Raw genomic sequence first — 17,571 nt, 5'->3', positions numbered from 1 at the left:
GAAACAACAAAGAACAATCTGATGTGGCCCTGCACACAAAGTCCTGACGTTCTGGTTGGAGAGGAAGAAAATGCACAAATAGACAGATAACTAAGTAAGAAAACCAGATAGAGACAATAGTATGAAGGAAATCAAATACTGTTACATCCTGGAATGAGTAGGGGTCTACTTGGGATTGGACGATTAAGGGAAGACCGTGTGGAGATGACTTATTGTGAATGACTTATCTGAATGACAAAATGGGACATCATATATAGACCTGAGGTAAGAGCATTCGAGGCAGAAAGAACTACAAGTGCAAAGGCCCTAGGGTATGAATTGACATGGCCTGTTAAAACAGGAGAAATAAATGGGACCAGAGTAGGAAGGAGGTGAGGGACCAGGTGAGCCTCATTTGCTGGCAGAATCACCTGAGCTTGAAAGGAGAGTTCATGGTGTGAAAGGCAAGACTGACTGCAATATATACTTTGGACATAGTTGGGCTCTTGGTCTCTTCCCCCTTTCCCTAGGGTCCCAGGGATTAGCCCCACTTGCTTATTTTCTTGGTGGCTATTCTATACTAGCCCTGCTTGTTTCCATTGTCCCCTGGAAAGCTGTAGAATAGCATTTCCTGGTATTTACTCTTCCTGAAGTCCCTGAAAATAAGCACAAAGCCATTCATTTTTATGTAAAGTGTTGTAAACTTGGTGGCTCAGAGTAGGCCTCCCAATAGCATGGGTGACAGGCTTCCTATTCCCTGAAGCAGCCTTAGGAGTGAGATGTTCCCCCAGCTCCTCCTCCCTAAAGAAGCTGCATTGGAACTCCCTGCCCCTCTCATTTCTAAATGTTCCAGTCACTGCTGCTGTATCAACACCTGACTCTGGTGCTCTGCTGTTCTCGTTCATGCCCACACTCAAGCACATGTGACTCTCTGCCTGAGGTTTTCCTGTGGCCCTAGAAGCTGCTTGGTCCCCACACTGGGCAGGTTGGGAATCCTGGGGCGTTCTTGCTTCTGGGAGTAGCCCTCACTCATCCAAGGCTGGACAGGACCTGGTGCATAAGTACCCAGCTCTTTTCTCTCTGTTGGGATAATGGAAACATATTAAAGACGGTCTCTTGGAAGTCCCCAGGGGGTTTGAACCCCACATGTCCACAGTTTTAACAACCACTTATCAACATGTCCTGTGTCTCCTTCCTTTCCCATTTCACTCTGCTCCTCTGCACAGATGCTGTCTTTCAATTAAACCTGCCCTTGACTCCTTGTCTTGGGGTTGGTTTCTTGAAAACCTGACCTAAGACAGCTGATTGGCATCCACTGCCCTTCCCTGCCCAGTAATACTGACCATTTCTTAGGCAACAGTCCTGATTTTATATAGAGCTTCTCTTCCCATAATAAATACAACCCTGATCAGACTCTTAGTCACAATATCCGGCCTTCCTCTGGTCTTCAGCTGGGCAAATGACCACAAAACCAAACCCATCAGATACCCATCTCTTTGAAATTTGAAATCTGAGTCCAGTAAGACCAAGGCTGAAAATGCTGGGCTTGCCCTCTGAAGAGGGTGCTCTGGTTCTTGCTCTGCATCTAGGTCCACAGACTTGCTCCAATCTCTGACCCGTTTTTGAGATGTTTATGGCCAGTTCTTTAGGATTTCCTTCAGTTATGAGAGCTTCTCCACATGCTTTTGACATAATGCCTTTTGCTTCATTAGAGATGATTTATTTTTGCTTGCAATCCCAAAGTTTCCAAAGATAACTACTAATTGTTGAGGTTTGCTATCAACAGAGAACTGAAGCAGGTTTGAATTACATTGGATTGTTCCCCAAACAGACCCTAAGTGAGCTCTGGGTGCAAATGGTTTGCTAGAACCTTGGTTGTAGGAAGCTCAGTGTCCGGGGAGGTATGCTCCTGTCCGTTGCCCCAAACCTGCCCTTCTCTCTCCTCTGCCATGCTGAATCCAGGACTCTGCACTCTTGATCCTGCTTTGCCAGCAGTTTTCTGGAGGTTCTGTCAGAGGGGAGCAGGGAAGAGTGAAAGGTCACAGAAGTGGGAGGGAGAAGGACCTACTCTGTTCTGTTTGCTTTTGGTTCCTGTCCACATCTGAATGTCCCTCTACCCTGCATTCATGCTGCGGTCTCCACTCTGAGGTAAAGTAGGAGGAGGTGGAGCTTTTGAACTGTGGTTAGGTCAAGGGGTGGAGATTTCATGAATGGGATTTTTTTTCTTTCTTTTTTTATTGGTTGTTCACAACATTACAAAGCTCTTGACATATCATATTTCATACATTAGATTGAAGTGGGTTATGAACCCCCAATTTTACCCCAAATGCAGATTGCAGAATCACGTCGGTTACACATCCACAATTTTACATAATGCCCTATTAGTAATTGTTGTATTCTGCTACCTTTCCTATCCCCTACTCTCCCCCCTCCCCTCCCCTCCCATCTTCTCTCTCTACCCCATCTACTGTAATTCATTTCTCTATGAATGGGATTATTGGTTTTATAAAAGGGGCTCCAGAGATGCCCTTCTACCATGCGAAATTAGAATGAGAAGGTGCCATCTGTGAACCAGAAGTGGGTCCTCGCCAGACACCAAATCTGCCATTGCCTTCATCTTGGACTTTCCAGTCTCCAGAACTGTGAAAAATCAATTTCATAGCCACCTCGTCAATGGTGTTTGTTCCCAGAAGCCTGATCAGATTGACTGCTTCCTCATCCTGCTCCTTCCTGGGCAGTGGTGTTGTCCAGACTTTAGTTTTTCTAGCATTTTTCAGAACCAGCCTCCTGACAATGGCCCCAGGGATACCTTCACTAGCTTGTTGATCCCCCTCCTTAGAGGTCTGGGTCTCTGTACCATGGGCCTCCTCTCCATGCTCCAAGTGGCATTAATTGTAACCTCTCTCCTTAGGGTGGAAGCTAGCTGCTTCCTGAAGTTGTGCTGACCAGAAGGAGCCTGCTAGTACTTGCATTCGGGTCCCACCCCAGCCAGCTAGGCTCCTTATCCACTCAGAGTTGGAGAACAGGTTGAGATCACTTCAGTTCCAAGACCTCTAAGCATTGCTTTTGCCAGACACAATTGGAACAAGAGTTCCAGCTGTCCTGAGGGAAACCTCAGAGGAACTCAACTACTAGGTGGTTCCCAGACCCCTGTCCCCAGCTCAGATGACCAATTGGCCCATCAGGACTGATAAGTACTTCCTGGAAAGTTTTGTTTGGCTTTACCCTATCCAGGCATAGCTCACCATCTTTTAGGTCCTAATAGTATGTGCTTATAAGACAGGCTGAAGCACCCCCTTGGAGGGCTAGGTGACCTAGGGATCCCCTCATGGGCTGGGATCATGCTGCTGCACCTTCATTGCAGCAGGCAGCTTGTGTGCAGGCCTCTAGCTCCCATGTACCTTAAACTCCTTGGTCCATGTGATATTTCCTCTTTTGACCTTTGAATTAACTAGGTAACAATTCTTGATACTCAGTTTATGGTGCCTGATTATTAAATTTTCTTAAAATCACTATTGTGGGTTCTGCCTCATGATTTATAAAGAAGTGGAGATGAGACAAGGAAGGAATATGTCATAGGATACATCAACGAGCAGGTCACCACTGGGGGAAACTGGGGCTTCCTTCTACTGGAGTCTTTTGAAAAGACTAGGTAGGACATTCTTTCAGTTGTCCCAGCAGGAGGTAAGGACGCTGAAATGTACAACAGCTCCCATCCCTCCTCAGTTGAAGGTGGTCCTGAGGCATTGAAGCCATGCTTATCTGGCTTGCTGCGCAGTAGGCTTGGTGCATCTCTGCAGCAAGTGAACATTCCCTGGCAGAGAGACAGAATGGCTGGCCTTTGGCCCATGTGGAAACTTAACAGGAGATCTCCAGGTGGGTTAGGGGGGAGAACTGGGCAGAGGTTGGCAACTTTTTCACTAAAGAGCCAGATCGTAGGCTACACAGTCTTTGTTATAACTCCTGAACTCCCTTGTTGTAGCATGGCACAGACAATACAAGTAAGTAGACAAAGCTATACTTTGTTGCAAATACAGGTAATGGGCTGGATTTGGTCCATGGGTTGTAGTTTTCAAAGTTCAATTTATGCATTAGAAGATGCTGCTAATCTGGCATCTCTACCTGAGTCTTCCTTCTACTTCCATATTGGAAAATTTTATTTGGTTCTCCCCCTGATTTGAAGCTTATAGAGACTGTAATTTGTAGCTATAACAATTATAATTTGTAGGATTTAGATTTTAGTTTATAGGGAATGGTTGTAAAGGAAGCAGTCAATTTAATCAGGTTTTTCCTAAAATTTTTCCGTGACGGATTTGTGGTTCATGAGAGAAGTCACCTCGGAATGACAAAGGGCATCATTTGAATACCTTGATTAGTGCAAATGCTTAACTCCATTTTCTCAGGTTTGGATAAAAGCAAACACTCCCCCAAAAGTCACACGAACTTATGTTTTATTCAAAGAAAAATGGCTTTGGAGTTGAGATTTATTCCCAGGCCAATCACTGTACTGTGATTGTACCCTCAACAGTCACAATGTCCTTCACCTGCTTGCTTGCATCCTTGTGACCAGGAGTTCACCCGGTGGCTTACCTTTCATCTATGGCCAGCCAGGGACATGGGACTGGAAAAGAGAAAGGTAAGGTTTAGCTTCCAGCTTGAAGTAGCCCATGGGATGTCCTCTTGGATGCAGAGGAACATCTCTGAGGACAGTATGAAATAGGACACTCTCTGCTGGGATGATGAGGGCAGATGGGACAGGAGCCTCCTTGGTGGAAAACGGTGACGGCTGACATTAGACCTAAGGAATTGGCAGTCACATTGGGCTGTTCTGGCATCCGAAACTCTGAATTGGGATTTCTAATTGCTTTCCCACACTGCTCCTCCCTAAACCATGTAGGGCTGAGCATTAGGAATTAAGCACCACTGAATCATCACCTTTTGGGGCTGCCCACATTTTCCACTGAGTTCACTCTATCCCCAGGTTTATGACTCTTCTAAGAGAAAAACCAGAGCTGGTAAGTTAGTTTGGGGAATTTGCCTCAGGTCAGACTTTGTTTCTTGGTTTCTATGAATCCAAAACTAAATCTGATCAGAGTTTTTTTGAACACAAGGAAAAAGTTCAACTCAACGCACAAGAGACTAGTGTAAAATCTCAAGTACTTCTTGATTAATTTGTGATATAAGGAGGAGGGCGTTCCCTTCTATAGATCAGGTATGTGTATCCCCTAGGTTGAGATTAATATTCTTGGGCATCTAATGAGGTATCGAGAGGATGTGGGTGGGTGTGGAGTGGGACCATTGCCAGGTGATGAGAACCATTTTGCTGGCTACAACCAAATTCTTCACATTGGTGCAGGAGACATTCTGTACTAATATTGCTTCACACTCCCAGAATTTTAAAAACACTTTACCCTTATTATGGTTTCTATATGAGGTGTTCCCAAAAGTTCATGTGTGAGACAATGCAAAAGTTTTCGGAGAATACATGATTAGATTATGAGAGGTATAAACTAATCAGTGGATTAATCCACTAATGTGGATTAACTGAGTTGTAATTGCAGGCAGGTAAGTTGTGGTTGGAGGAAGTAGATCCCTGGGGGGTGTGCCTTTGGGATTTATATTTTGTCTCTGATGAGGAAAGCTTTCTCTCTGCTTCATGACTCTCATGTGTGGAGCTGCTGTCCTCTGTAACATCCTATCACTATGATGTACTGTCTTACTTTGGACCCAGAACTGTGGAGTTGGCCATCTATGGACTGAACCTCTGAAACCATGAGCCAAAATAAACTTTCCCCCCTCTATGTTGTCGTTGGGTCTTTGGGTTACAGCAACAAAAAAACTGACTAAAACACACTCTATCACAACCACTTTTCCTAATTTCCAAGTCTTGATTTTCTGAAATTTCTAGCAAATTAGACTTGTTGCATCCAAAAGCTTCATTGGGCTATGAACTCAACAATTTCCCTAATACACGTTTCCTCCCCTTAATATAGAGTACATGGCTATGTGTCCTGAAAGTTTTGTCCTGTGTGGTTTTCATGGAATCACTCTAATCAATGAGTGCATTGATCACATGAAAACCCATCATTAATGTATGAGTGATAGTAATGATGATGTGGAATAGTAATTTTTAAGAATTTTACCAATTTTTTTTTAAATGTGCTCAAATATCAGAAGTGTCTCAGTCTCACAAGACCAAACTTTGGGCCTGATACCCTTTAATGTCTGTTTTTAGTCATAAGTGCTCTTCAAATTTTTAATAATTGAATTTAATGAACAGCGTATCAGAGGACAAAATAACAAAATTACTTTTATAGTGAACTAATAAGATTTTTCTAAAACAACATGTGGTCATATGGGGTAAATATTAGTTTGTAATAATATTCACAAGTAACATTCATGAAGAGAAGCTACCATATAAATCAGAACTTAAGAATATTTTAGGGTTAGGGGTGTAGCTCAGTGGTACAGTGCTTGCATAGTATATACAAAGGTTCTGGGTTCAATCACCAGCACCAAAAAACAAAACAAACAAACAAAAAAGTCTTGTGTTGCAGCAGAAATTCTAAAGCTCCCCAAGTATCTGTTAGGTCCTTTGTGTACAGGCATGGTCATTGGTCAGCTCTGGCCAGTGAATAATGGGTAGGGAATTGGTGTGTACATCGTCAGGCTGAATGTAGAGGAGTGGATGAAAGTTCTTAATGGGTCCTCTTCTGCATGGTGATTGTAGCATCCTCATATTATGATTACAAACAAGAAGACTGAAGTAACCTGGATGCTCTAGTCACTGGGAGGTCTATGGCCTTAGGGGTCACCTGAATCCTTATTAGAATTTGTGTGAAATGATCAGTCTTTGTTGTATTAAATCACTGAGATCCTGAGGCTGTTACTATAGCATAACTTAGTCTAGCTTGACTAATGTGGTCTAGAATGGTGTTTCTAAAAGATCTTTGACCGTGACCCATAATAAGAAATGTGTTTTACACTGTGAACCAGCACACACACTCAGACAAAGACAGACAGACACACAAACATACACACAGCTGGAAAAAAATATTTCAGAAAACAATACTTATCCTTAGTGTGCATGATCTAGTTTACCCTACCTTACTCTGCCCTACCATACTGTATCCTATCCTATTAAAAAATCCTGGTATTAACTTTCTAAATTGATTTTACAGTGTACTAATGGATGTCACCTGAGTTTGAAAAATGCTGCTGTTGATCATAATTTGTGTATGACTTATATGCTAATTATGTCTTTCATGCATATTTACTAAAGAAAGCTTTTTAGGTCTCTCACTGGAAACTTTTTGTTATCTTCTCTACAATCAATGGAAAGTGTTTTCATGTAAGATACAGCACATCCCACATAATTTCTGGAAGGTAATGTTTTATTGTTGAGCCTCCTAATTTACAACATATCATTTTAAATTTACTTATAAAATTTTGTCACAGGAAGTAACAATGTTAACCTGATTAATCGTTATTCACTTATTTTCATTTTTTAAAATAAATGACTATAAATAGCTGTCTCTTGCATTAGAATCAGGGATATCATAAAAACATCACTAGCTTGACATAGTTTAGTGTTAAGACTGATGCAAAAAATGAAATAGAGACCAAATATTTATATATAGCACTATATATATTTTTATATACTGTATACTCATATCAAAACTTGCCATTTCTATTAAGAAGCTGATAAGTTACTCTCTAATTTCATAAATTATATCACAACTGTGAAAATATGGACAACTATTTTATATTTTTGCTGCTTATATAAGACATTTAATGCTTATACAGAGAGCTGCAAAATTACAGAGGTGACAAAATGGGAATTGATGATTTTCACCTGAATTTCCACCGGCCTTTGTCTTCAGCCAGAATCATCTTGACATTCTCTGAATGTTCTTTTAGAGATGAATATGGTGTCTGTTACACATACACACATTTTAAGTATATGTGTGTATATACATTTATACAAGTGTATATATATATACACATATATACACACATGTATATAGTCTACATATGTATATATAATATTTCTGTGTGCACTTATACACACATGCACACATAATGTCCTTTGGTTTATTTTCAGACCATTAATGTGAAATGAATTTTCAATGATTTCCATTTATATTTTATTTTTCTTTAAACTGGTTTAAAAAGACCTTTGCAACAAGTAATAAATTTCTTTTAAAAAATCATAAATATCATTACACTTTAAAGCATGATGCAAGGGTGAGTGACAAGGTGTTAGAGAAGACAGAAATTCATGCCAGTATCGGGGAGAAAAGAAAGTGACATTTCCAGAATTCTCTCTTAAAGTTGCACCTTCAGGGAATCTAACCCAGCGCTCCTGTGCTACTGGCTTTAGTAAAGTTGACTCCAGGCCAAGCACATACTCCATTGGGAAGGGAGGAATGGAGCCAGGAGTGGTTGAGAATGAATAGTTTTTTTTTTTTTTTTGAATGGCTGGGCACTGGGATGGGGGTGAGAAGCCAATCCTTGGGTAGGAACAAAAAGTGACAACAGGTCACTTCAGTAATACTTATTTGGCAATGAAATTGTGTCTTTTGGATTTGATAACTGTAACCTTTGGGTGGCATGTCAAAAGGGCTCATGGATTTCTGCATTGCCAAGATGGCAACTCTGTGCTTTCCTATAAGAGGGCTCCTCTTGCTTCTCGAGACCTCAAGTCACTGGGGGATGAGTTGGCTTATTCCCCTCTTGGCCCACGAGGCCCCTCATAAATGGAGGTCCATGTAAAGATGGTTGCTCCTACCTTCAAATGTGCCCCCGCCATCCCTCACACACCTCTTCAGAACAGAGGCCATTTCCCCAATACATCTATGACATCATGACACGAGGGAACAAGACAGTTCTTTCCAGTGATACTTTTAGGAAATCAAAGCCCATGTAGAGGTGTATAAAACTGTCAAAAATAATACCTTATCTCTTACGTCAAGATCAAGAAGTCCCAAAGTGACTTAGGAAAGGGAATGTTCTTTTTTTAAAAACTAGCAAACTATTCTTTACCAGACATGTTGTGAGGCCCGCCTTCATTTTTCCCCATTTTTGGATAGCTATGTGAGGAACCCCTGAAAATTGGCAGGGAGTGGGGGGTGGGAGGGATGAACTCTGTGCCAACTTGGAAAGAACTGAGCTGCTCCAGCAGATTTTTTTTTACCATAACTCAGAGCAGCAGCTGGTGAATTTACAGCCAAGCTACTTAGGTTTTATATCATGCTGGCCGAGTAGGGTGAATTACAATCTTTGTGTTGGCGGTAGATTTCCAACGCTCATTTTTAAATCTCTTTCCCTGTCCAGTAATTAGGACTCTATAGATGACATCTTTCTCGTCATGTCACCTTAATCTACATTCCTGAAAAACTTTGCTAAATTCAAATCATCTTTCCCCAAAGGATTTACAGCTTCCCCTGTGCTTTATAGAGCTGCAGAACTTGCCTTCTGCATCAGCTTTGACTTCTCTTGTTACATAACAGTTCCTCAGTTGAGAGCACAGACAGACGTTCTTGGTGTTGCTATGTGTGGCTTTTTTTTTTTTACATGCATTCTTTTCTCTTCTCAGATATGAAAAAAAAATTTCAGGGGAAAGCTGCGCCAGTTTTGTTTGTAGGATATCACCCATTTGAATGACAGAAATAAAGAGGGTAGAATAACACAAAGGACATAGATGTTAGTGGGAACATTATATTTGGGTCATAGAAAAAAAAAAGGTTGCTTTCATTGTAATGAAAATAATCATTGATAGTGAGCAAAGCTGCAGTTCAAGAAGATGGAATTGCTTGTGTGGGGTGACAGTAATTGCTAGGTGCCTGCCAGAAATGTGGAGCAAGGATAGAGGCAGAGAATGGGAAGGGAAGGAGGTGGTGGAGGCAGAAGTGCAGCACTAGTTCTTATTTAGGATGCTTTTCAGGCTTCTCTCCACAGCTTCATCCAGCTCTTCCTCTAGCTCTTGCTTTTTGGACATGGCCAGCTTGGACTGGTAATCCCTCACCACCTGGTCGATGTACGGGGCACTCTGTGTGCCATGTAGCATGAGAGTCCACTCCTTTAGCACCCCCTTCTGGGGTGCACTGCCCACAAACCCCAGCTCCAGGGTCCAGGTTCCTCGGGCATCTTCCCCCCAAGTGTGGGTGGTCATGAAAGGCCACTTGTCAAAGCCCACCTTGGAGTCGTCATCCCTCGGACGTCTGCTTAGCAAAATGGACTTGGTGCCCATAGGGGAAGTCATGTTGATGTTCAGGTCTCCTCTTCTGGTTGCATTGACTGTGATGACAGCTTGGACGTGCTCGAGGTAGCGGACGAAATTCTCCTTTCCTTCACATGCATCAGTCGTGAGGGTCAGCACCAGCTTGCCAGTGGATGGTATTTTCCTGAGGGCAAAAGGGCAAAGAGATAAAATAAGAGAAGATGTGCACCCTATGAGGGGGTTTGAAGGCAGAAAGAGTGGGGGCTTTGGAGTTAATCAGACAGACCTGGGTTTAGCTTCTATGCCAGCTGTGTGAGTCTGAGCAATTTACCATGCTCAGAAACTTTCCTGTAAAATGGGAATGTAGCAGATGTTGTTGATGCCCCTCCCATGTCTTCTAAGTCCCTTCTGAGTCACCTGCTACAGCAGATGCAGTGCACTGTGATTGCTTCCCATCCCATGCATGAACAACTCCAGCTTCTCCCCCACTTACACGATGGAAACATACTTAGTCTGTCCAAAGGTGCCAGTGACTTAACCTCTCAGGAGCATCCCTCTTCCAATGATTGACAGGATGTGGTGCATAAATACACTCTGACTTCTCTATCCCTCCATGGGACAACTCAGTGTCCTCTATGGGATTGATTTTAGTTGCCATTGGTGGCAACATGCTCAGTCATGCATTCTTTTTTCTTTTTTCCAGTCCCCTGTTTTGCAACCTCACTTCTGTGCATTTCCTGGGATCATCTCTCAAAAAACTGTCCATGCACCCAAGTCTTGTCTCAGGATTGACTTGAGGTGGGAATTCATACTTTTCTTTTAATTACCTTGATAAACAGAATATATTGCTGATATGACTATGATTACAGATTGAATTCTTTATTAGAAATGCTGTGAACTGGAAGTGTTTCAGATTTTGAACTTTTCTTAAATTTTGGAATATTTGCATATACATAATGTAGACCCACGCTTACACATGCATTTCATGTATGTATGTGTGTTTTTCCTGTATACCTTATATACATAGCCTAAAGATAATTTTAAGCAACATTTTAGTGTACCTGCATTTTGATTAGTGCCCATCACATGAGGTTAGGTGTGGAATTTTCTACTTGTGACATCATGTTGGTGTTCAAAAAGGTTTGGATTGTGGAGTACTTTTGATTTTCAGATTAGAGACACTCAACCTGTTCTACCATTAAAAAAAAAAAAGTTGAAACTAGGTAAATTAATTCTGGTGAACGACAGTTCTATAAGACATGACCAGATTTTGGGGATGTCTTTGTTCACAGAGTTGGAACCTCTTGAGAGGATCATGCTGAGGATTGAACCCGGAGCTTTGTGCATGTGAGGCAAATGCTCTACCACTGAAGCTACATCCCCAGTCCAGAGATATATATTTTTAAACACACATCTTGCAAAAACACTTCTATAAAAAGATGCTGCTCATGCACCCAGCTCAGAGACAAGCTTTGTTTCCTTATTGCTCTTAGAATCAAGATTGTCATCTTGGGAGGGCTTGCCAAAGCTTGCACTGCAGCCCATCAATAAAAGCAATACTCTCCCGAGGAACTTAAAATATATGAGACAGTTCTCGCAGAGTGATGCTATGCACCATCTCCCTGGATGTGTATGTTGAGTGATGTAAAAGTATCTACTGATTATGGAGGGCCACTGATGGTGGTAGAGGTAGTCTTTTTGTTTCCAGGCTCTGGAGAAACCATCCAATTTGGTGGCACTGGCTTACAGCCCATATTAGAGGTCAAAGCTACATACATGACTATATACCCACACTCCTATACATAGTGTATTTACAAATAGCTGGACCGGCAGAGGACGTCCCTCTGTGATGGAAATGTTTTATATCTGTGCTCTCTGACACACTAGCCACTTGTAATGCAGCTGCTGTGAGTGAAGAATCAAATTTTAAATTTATTTTATTTTAATTAATTACATTTTATCAAGTGTAATTTGATAAAATTACATGTATTAACATGTGGCTAGTTACTTCTAAATTGTTCGTATATGTTGAATCTGAATGTGATAAGAACATCAACATGCAGGAGGCCTCTTGGACTTCAGTTTCCAGGACAGTGGGTTTTCGCCTGGCTCATAGGCTTTAGAAAAGCAGGTGGGGAAAGTGTAGATTCTGTGATACAGACTTTCTCCACCTTTCTAGATATCTCTGGAAAGTCCAGAACCTTAAGGTATGAAGGAAGCATCACCATGGGTTTCTGTACTGATAGCAGGCAGGTCCAGAATAGGGTCTTTCCTTCTAGAGTGCAGACAGAAGGGCCCTGGGACTCTCTGAGAAGGGAGTGGGAGGTCACAGAGAATAAAAGAAAGAGGTCCCAGCTCTGAGTCCTGCTTGGAAGCTGATCTCCTTTCCTGTCTTGTAGTCTGGGCTTCTTTGAAAAACTCAAGAAGGAAATCCACAAGCAAACAACCAGAGGGCATTATACGGAGTAATAACCATTTTAGAAACTATAAAATTCACTTGTCATTTGTCAAATGCAATAGTCACTATTACCTTAAGGAGTCAAAACATAAGCTGAATTCTAATAAAGATTGTTTTCTGTCTTAGTTTGCGCTCACGGTTCTTATGGTCTAGAGTCACCAGTGACAGTCACCTTACAGTCAATTTGTAGAAACTGGCAGAAAAGTGACATTGCTTCCCTAAGAGAAAACTGAAAGTATTTCTTTGATTGGCTAAGAATCAAAGATAGGACGGTCACGTAAGTTAGAAATCAGATCCACAGCCCACAACACACTGGAGTTTCTGTAAATTAACAGTAAGGTCCCCCATGCAAGAAAGAAGTTGTTCTAGTACTCAGATCATCTCTTATGATAGAATGAGAAAGCAGAAAGGCAGGCAAGTCTAAATGAGATCAAACATACAAAATTATGCTAGAAGCCTTGGGGGTTGGGAATGTGTATAGGGGTCAGAGGCCATGCCAGGTAGCCCTGTGGAGTATGGCTTATTTAATGCTGTGGAGGAGTTGTCTACTTAAAAAAACCCCAATCTAGATTCCTTAGGAAACTTGGAATGGAACCACCATTTGACCCAGCTATCCCACTCCTTGGTTTATACCCAGAGGACTTAAATTCAGCATATTACAGTGACACAGCCACATCAATGTTTATAGCAGCTCAATTCACAATAGCCAAACTATGGAACCAACCTAGATGCCCTTCAACAGATGAATGAATAAGGAAAATGTGGTACATATATACAATGGAATATCACTCAGCCTTAAAGAAGAATGAAATTATGGCATTTGCCGGTAAATGGATGAAACTAAGTGAAATAAGCCAATCCCGAAACATCAAAGGACAAATGTTTTCTCTGATAAGTGGACATTGATCCATAGTAGGATGGGGGTAGGGAAAATGAAGGAACTTTTAGATTGTGCAGAGTAGGTGAGGGGGAGGGATGGGGCAGTGGGGACGGGAAGGATGGTAGAATGAGACAGATATTATCACCCTATGTACATGTATGATTACACTACTGGTGTGACTCAGCACCAAGTACAGCCAGAGCAAAGAGAAGTTATGCTCCATTTGTGTACAATGTGTCCAAATTCGTTCTACTGTTCAGTATAACTAACTAGAACACAATACAAAACAAAAATACAACCCCCAGGCTGCCATGTGAACTGCTTACTGCACAGGGGCTGGGTCTCCTGAAAGAGAACACGTTTGATTGGACAGCTTTGGCAATATTAAGTTACTATGGAATTAAATTGAAGCCTGATGTGGATTCCAGGGACAGTAAACTTGGTAGAAATGGAGAAAACCATTCCATTTTCTCTCTGTGTTTTTGGCATTTACAGAGCCTAGGAACAATACCACCGTTGCTTCAAATCCAGGGGCTCCACATTCAATCAAATGCAGATGGAAAATTTGGAAAAATAAATCTCTAGTGAACATGTATAGATTTTAAAAAAATTATTCTCTAAAAATTACAATATAACAGCAGTTTACATAACATTGCTGTTAAGGTTTGGAGGTGAGATGTCCCCCAAAAGCTCCTGTGTAAATGCAGGAATATTCAGGGATGGAGTGATTAGATCATGAGAGCTGTAACCTAATCAGTCCATCCTAGTTGAATCAACTAACTGGGTGGTAACTGTAGGCAGGTGGGGAGTATCTGGGGGCAGGTGGGTCACTAGGGGCATGGCCTGGAAGGGTTCATCTTCCCTGTGGCCCTTTCCCCATTCTCTTTCTGCTTCCTGGTTGCCTTGAGTGAAGCAGTGCTCCTCTTCCATACCCTTTAGGCATGATGTTCTGCCTCACTTTGGGCCCAGGGCAATGGAATCGGCTGATCACGGACTGAACCTCTGAAACCATGATCCCAAAATAAACTTTTCCTCTATGTTGTTCTTGTCAGGTATTTTGGTCACAGCAATAAAAAGCTGACAAACACAATGATATTGTATTATAGAAGTAATCTAGAGATGATTTAAAGCATACGGGAGGACGTATAAAGGTCAGATGCAAATACTATGCCATTTTATACAAGGGACTTGAACATCTGTGGATTTGAGTATTTGTGGAGGGTCCTGGAACCAACTCCCCACATATACCAAGGGACAACTGGTTTCCTTTTCCTGATGGGACAGAGTCAAGTGGACACTGACCCACACAGGGAGACACTGTGCTTAGCAGTGCTGTCCATGGCCACAGCTGTATGTGGCCAAGGGTGCCCTTTTCACTCTCCCCATGCTACTTCTGGCATTTATCAAGTATTTCTTAATTACTTTTGTTGCTTTCTTGTATTTTCTGATTTTTTTAATAGTGACCACACATTGCTTTTACAAGAAGAAAAGGAGCAAAAATCATTCTAAAAGAAAAAGAAGATACCTGCATCAGAAGAGTCAATTTATAAGAAGGTTAAAATATGAGGAGGTTATGGAACCAAAGAAGGCTCTGCAGAGATACTTTGAATAGTCACAAGGTGTTGGTTCCCAGGCCACATTCTGGAGCTCATTTGTAACAGAAAATAAGGGGCTTATCAAGAGAGTGAAGAGCTCCTCTCTGACCTTATAGGGATGATGTGCAAAAGTCTAGTGTTCAAATCCTAAAGAGAAAAGCCTTGGGGTTTGGGGATGGCTTGTATCTTTATTCTATTACATACAATTCATGGTTGCCTGGTGCCTAGATACAGGTCTTGTTTCCCAGGGATCCTGGTGAAATGCAGTTTGTATTATGGATCTTCAACTGTATGATACAGCAATAGTAGCCACTCTTTTTTTTTTTTTGGTACTGAGGTTTGAACTCAGGGGCACTCAGCCACTGAGCCACATCCCCAGCCTTATTTTGTATTGTATTTAGAGACAGAGTCTCACTGAGCTGCTTAGTGCTTCACTAAGTTGCTGAGGCTGGCTTTGAACTCGTGAACTTCCTGCCTGAGCCTCCCCAGCCACTGGGATTACAGGCGTGCACCAAGAAAGGAGAGAGAGAGAGAGAGAGAGAGAGAGAGAGAGAGAGAGAGAGAGAGAGAGAGAGAGAGAATAGCCACTCTTTTCCTTCCTTCCTTCCTTCCTTCCTTCCTTCCTTCCTTCCTTCCTTCCTTCCTTCCTTCCCCTTTTCCTTTTCCCCTTCCCTTTCCTCTCTCCCTCCCTCCCTTTCTCTTTCTTTCTTTCTGCAGTTCTGGGGATTGATCTCTACAACTAAGTGCTGCTGGTTTATGTATTTTGAGCTGACCTTGGATTTGGGACCTTCCTGCCTCAGCCTCCTGAGAGCTAGGATCACAGGTGTGTACCACCATGACAGCTAACGGCCGCTGTTTCTCAAGTGCCTAAAATGTCTGCAGTGTGGAAGTCACACGAGAACACTCAGAGGGTGGTCACTGTGAGGTTTCCTCTTTCTGATGGGTGAGAGTCAGGTGGATGGTGACCCACACAGGAAGACACTGTGGCTCAGCAGTGCCGTCCATGGTCAACAGCTGTCATGTGGCTGAGGATGCTCTTTTCCTAGTTCCCCTTGCTGCTTCTGGCATTCATACCAGGTTTTAACATTTATTTCTAAATTCACCTAAAATTCAGAGTTGGAGTGTACATTTAGCTGTGCTGTAAAGGAGCTGCATAGACAGTTCTCTTGGGGTATGCAGAAGGGTTGGGGGCTGTCCCAGCTCAATGCTGTCCCTGTTGGCTGATGGGCAGGCCTGTTCTGTCTCATTCTACCCGCAGGTGCATCTCGTCACAGCCAGTTGCATTTCCCCTGTGATCATTGTGGAGCACCCTTCACCGTCTCTCTTGATAAAGTCTCTTTAGAAAATTGCTTTTCAAATTGACTCCTTCTCTAAGAAGATAAATGCTTAGGAAACCCATAAACCTGACAATCACTACTCTTTCAACCTCGCATGCTGTTTCTGTGCAGCCTTGCATGTCATGGAAAGTGCCAATTCCAGGGATGTTGGTTCTTCTATCCAACCCCCTTGGAAGGGCGATTTAAAATAATAAGACCCTCCCCTGCCAAGTGGCGCAGCCTACCATGGGTTGTCCTTCTGTCTAGCCTCTGAGTTTTCCACCAACATATCTGCCCTAGACCTAACTCACTTGCATCTGAGAACAAATTCAGATGCAGGGGTGAACAAGGGCTCAGAGGGCAGCGGGGGAATGCAGATCCCTGCCAATCATGTTGGGGCTTCTTCCCATTTGCCTGGCTGGTCCTCTGCTCCTGTGGCATGTTTTCTTTGTGCTAGGTGATGTTGGCTAGATATTTTCATTTCTTCCTTTGTTCAAAAATATTTAATGTAGGTCTAAGTGTCCAGCACGATTCTAGGAACTGGGAATATATCTGTAGTCAGAGAGACAAGGATCCTGTCCTTGTGAAGAGCCCAACTGAGTCTGTGCCAATAGAATAGCTTTCCAGTTTCTTTTAACTGGAAACAATATTATGAGTGAAACAGTTCCTGGCTAGTTGTGAGATGTCGGGATGATCAAAACTCTGGGTCTCAGATTCCTTAAACCATGGACATTATTCTCCATGTTCCCTCTGACTCCGTGTTCCACATGTAGGTGTAGATCATGACAGAACGCTATTCAGAAACCGGGAGATCACTTGTCATTCATCTCTGCCTGTGCCCTCCTTCTCTCTTCTTCCTCCCTCCCATGGTGCCTCTCTCTGGCCCTTTCCTACAAACACACAATCCTTGAAGAACTTTGGAGTCCTGTCTGGCTTGTCTGAAAAAATAAGATCTCATTTCAATATGAACCTGGACTAAGAAGGTCCCAGGGTGTTTAAAGCTCATTGTCCTTTTCAATTCTGCAATAGTGCCACCTTTTAAAATTGAGGACATATTCATTGTGCAGCCAAATGTAGATAGTGCTCCAGCTGCACAGCTGCAAGGAATGTTCTGGCCCCAC

At 42.4% G+C, this 17,571-nt stretch overlaps 1 protein-coding gene across 2 annotated transcripts in view; it reads right to left on the bottom strand.

Annotated features, from left to right (window-relative positions):
- Positions 1-9,898: 9,898 nt before the first annotated feature.
- The window catches only part of PCSK2 (proprotein convertase subtilisin/kexin type 2), a gene marked incomplete at both ends in the record, with an annotated part of 264,335 nt that continues 256,662 nt past the window's right edge, over positions 9,899-17,571 (bottom strand). For both annotated transcript variants that reach the window (XM_081293243.1, XM_081293244.1), the window contains one exon: positions 9,899-10,385. In XM_081293243.1, coding sequence (XP_081149369.1) covers positions 9,899-10,385 — 487 coding nt within the window. The remainder of the gene's footprint in view (positions 10,386-17,571) is intronic.

Source organism: Spermophilus citellus, assembly GCF_964194105.1.
Source record: "Spermophilus citellus genome assembly, chromosome: 4".
Taxonomy (NCBI): Eukaryota; Metazoa; Chordata; class Mammalia; order Rodentia; family Sciuridae; genus Spermophilus; species Spermophilus citellus.
The sequence above is the reverse complement of the archived record's forward strand: the minus strand, read 5'-3'. Positions and strand labels throughout refer to the sequence as shown.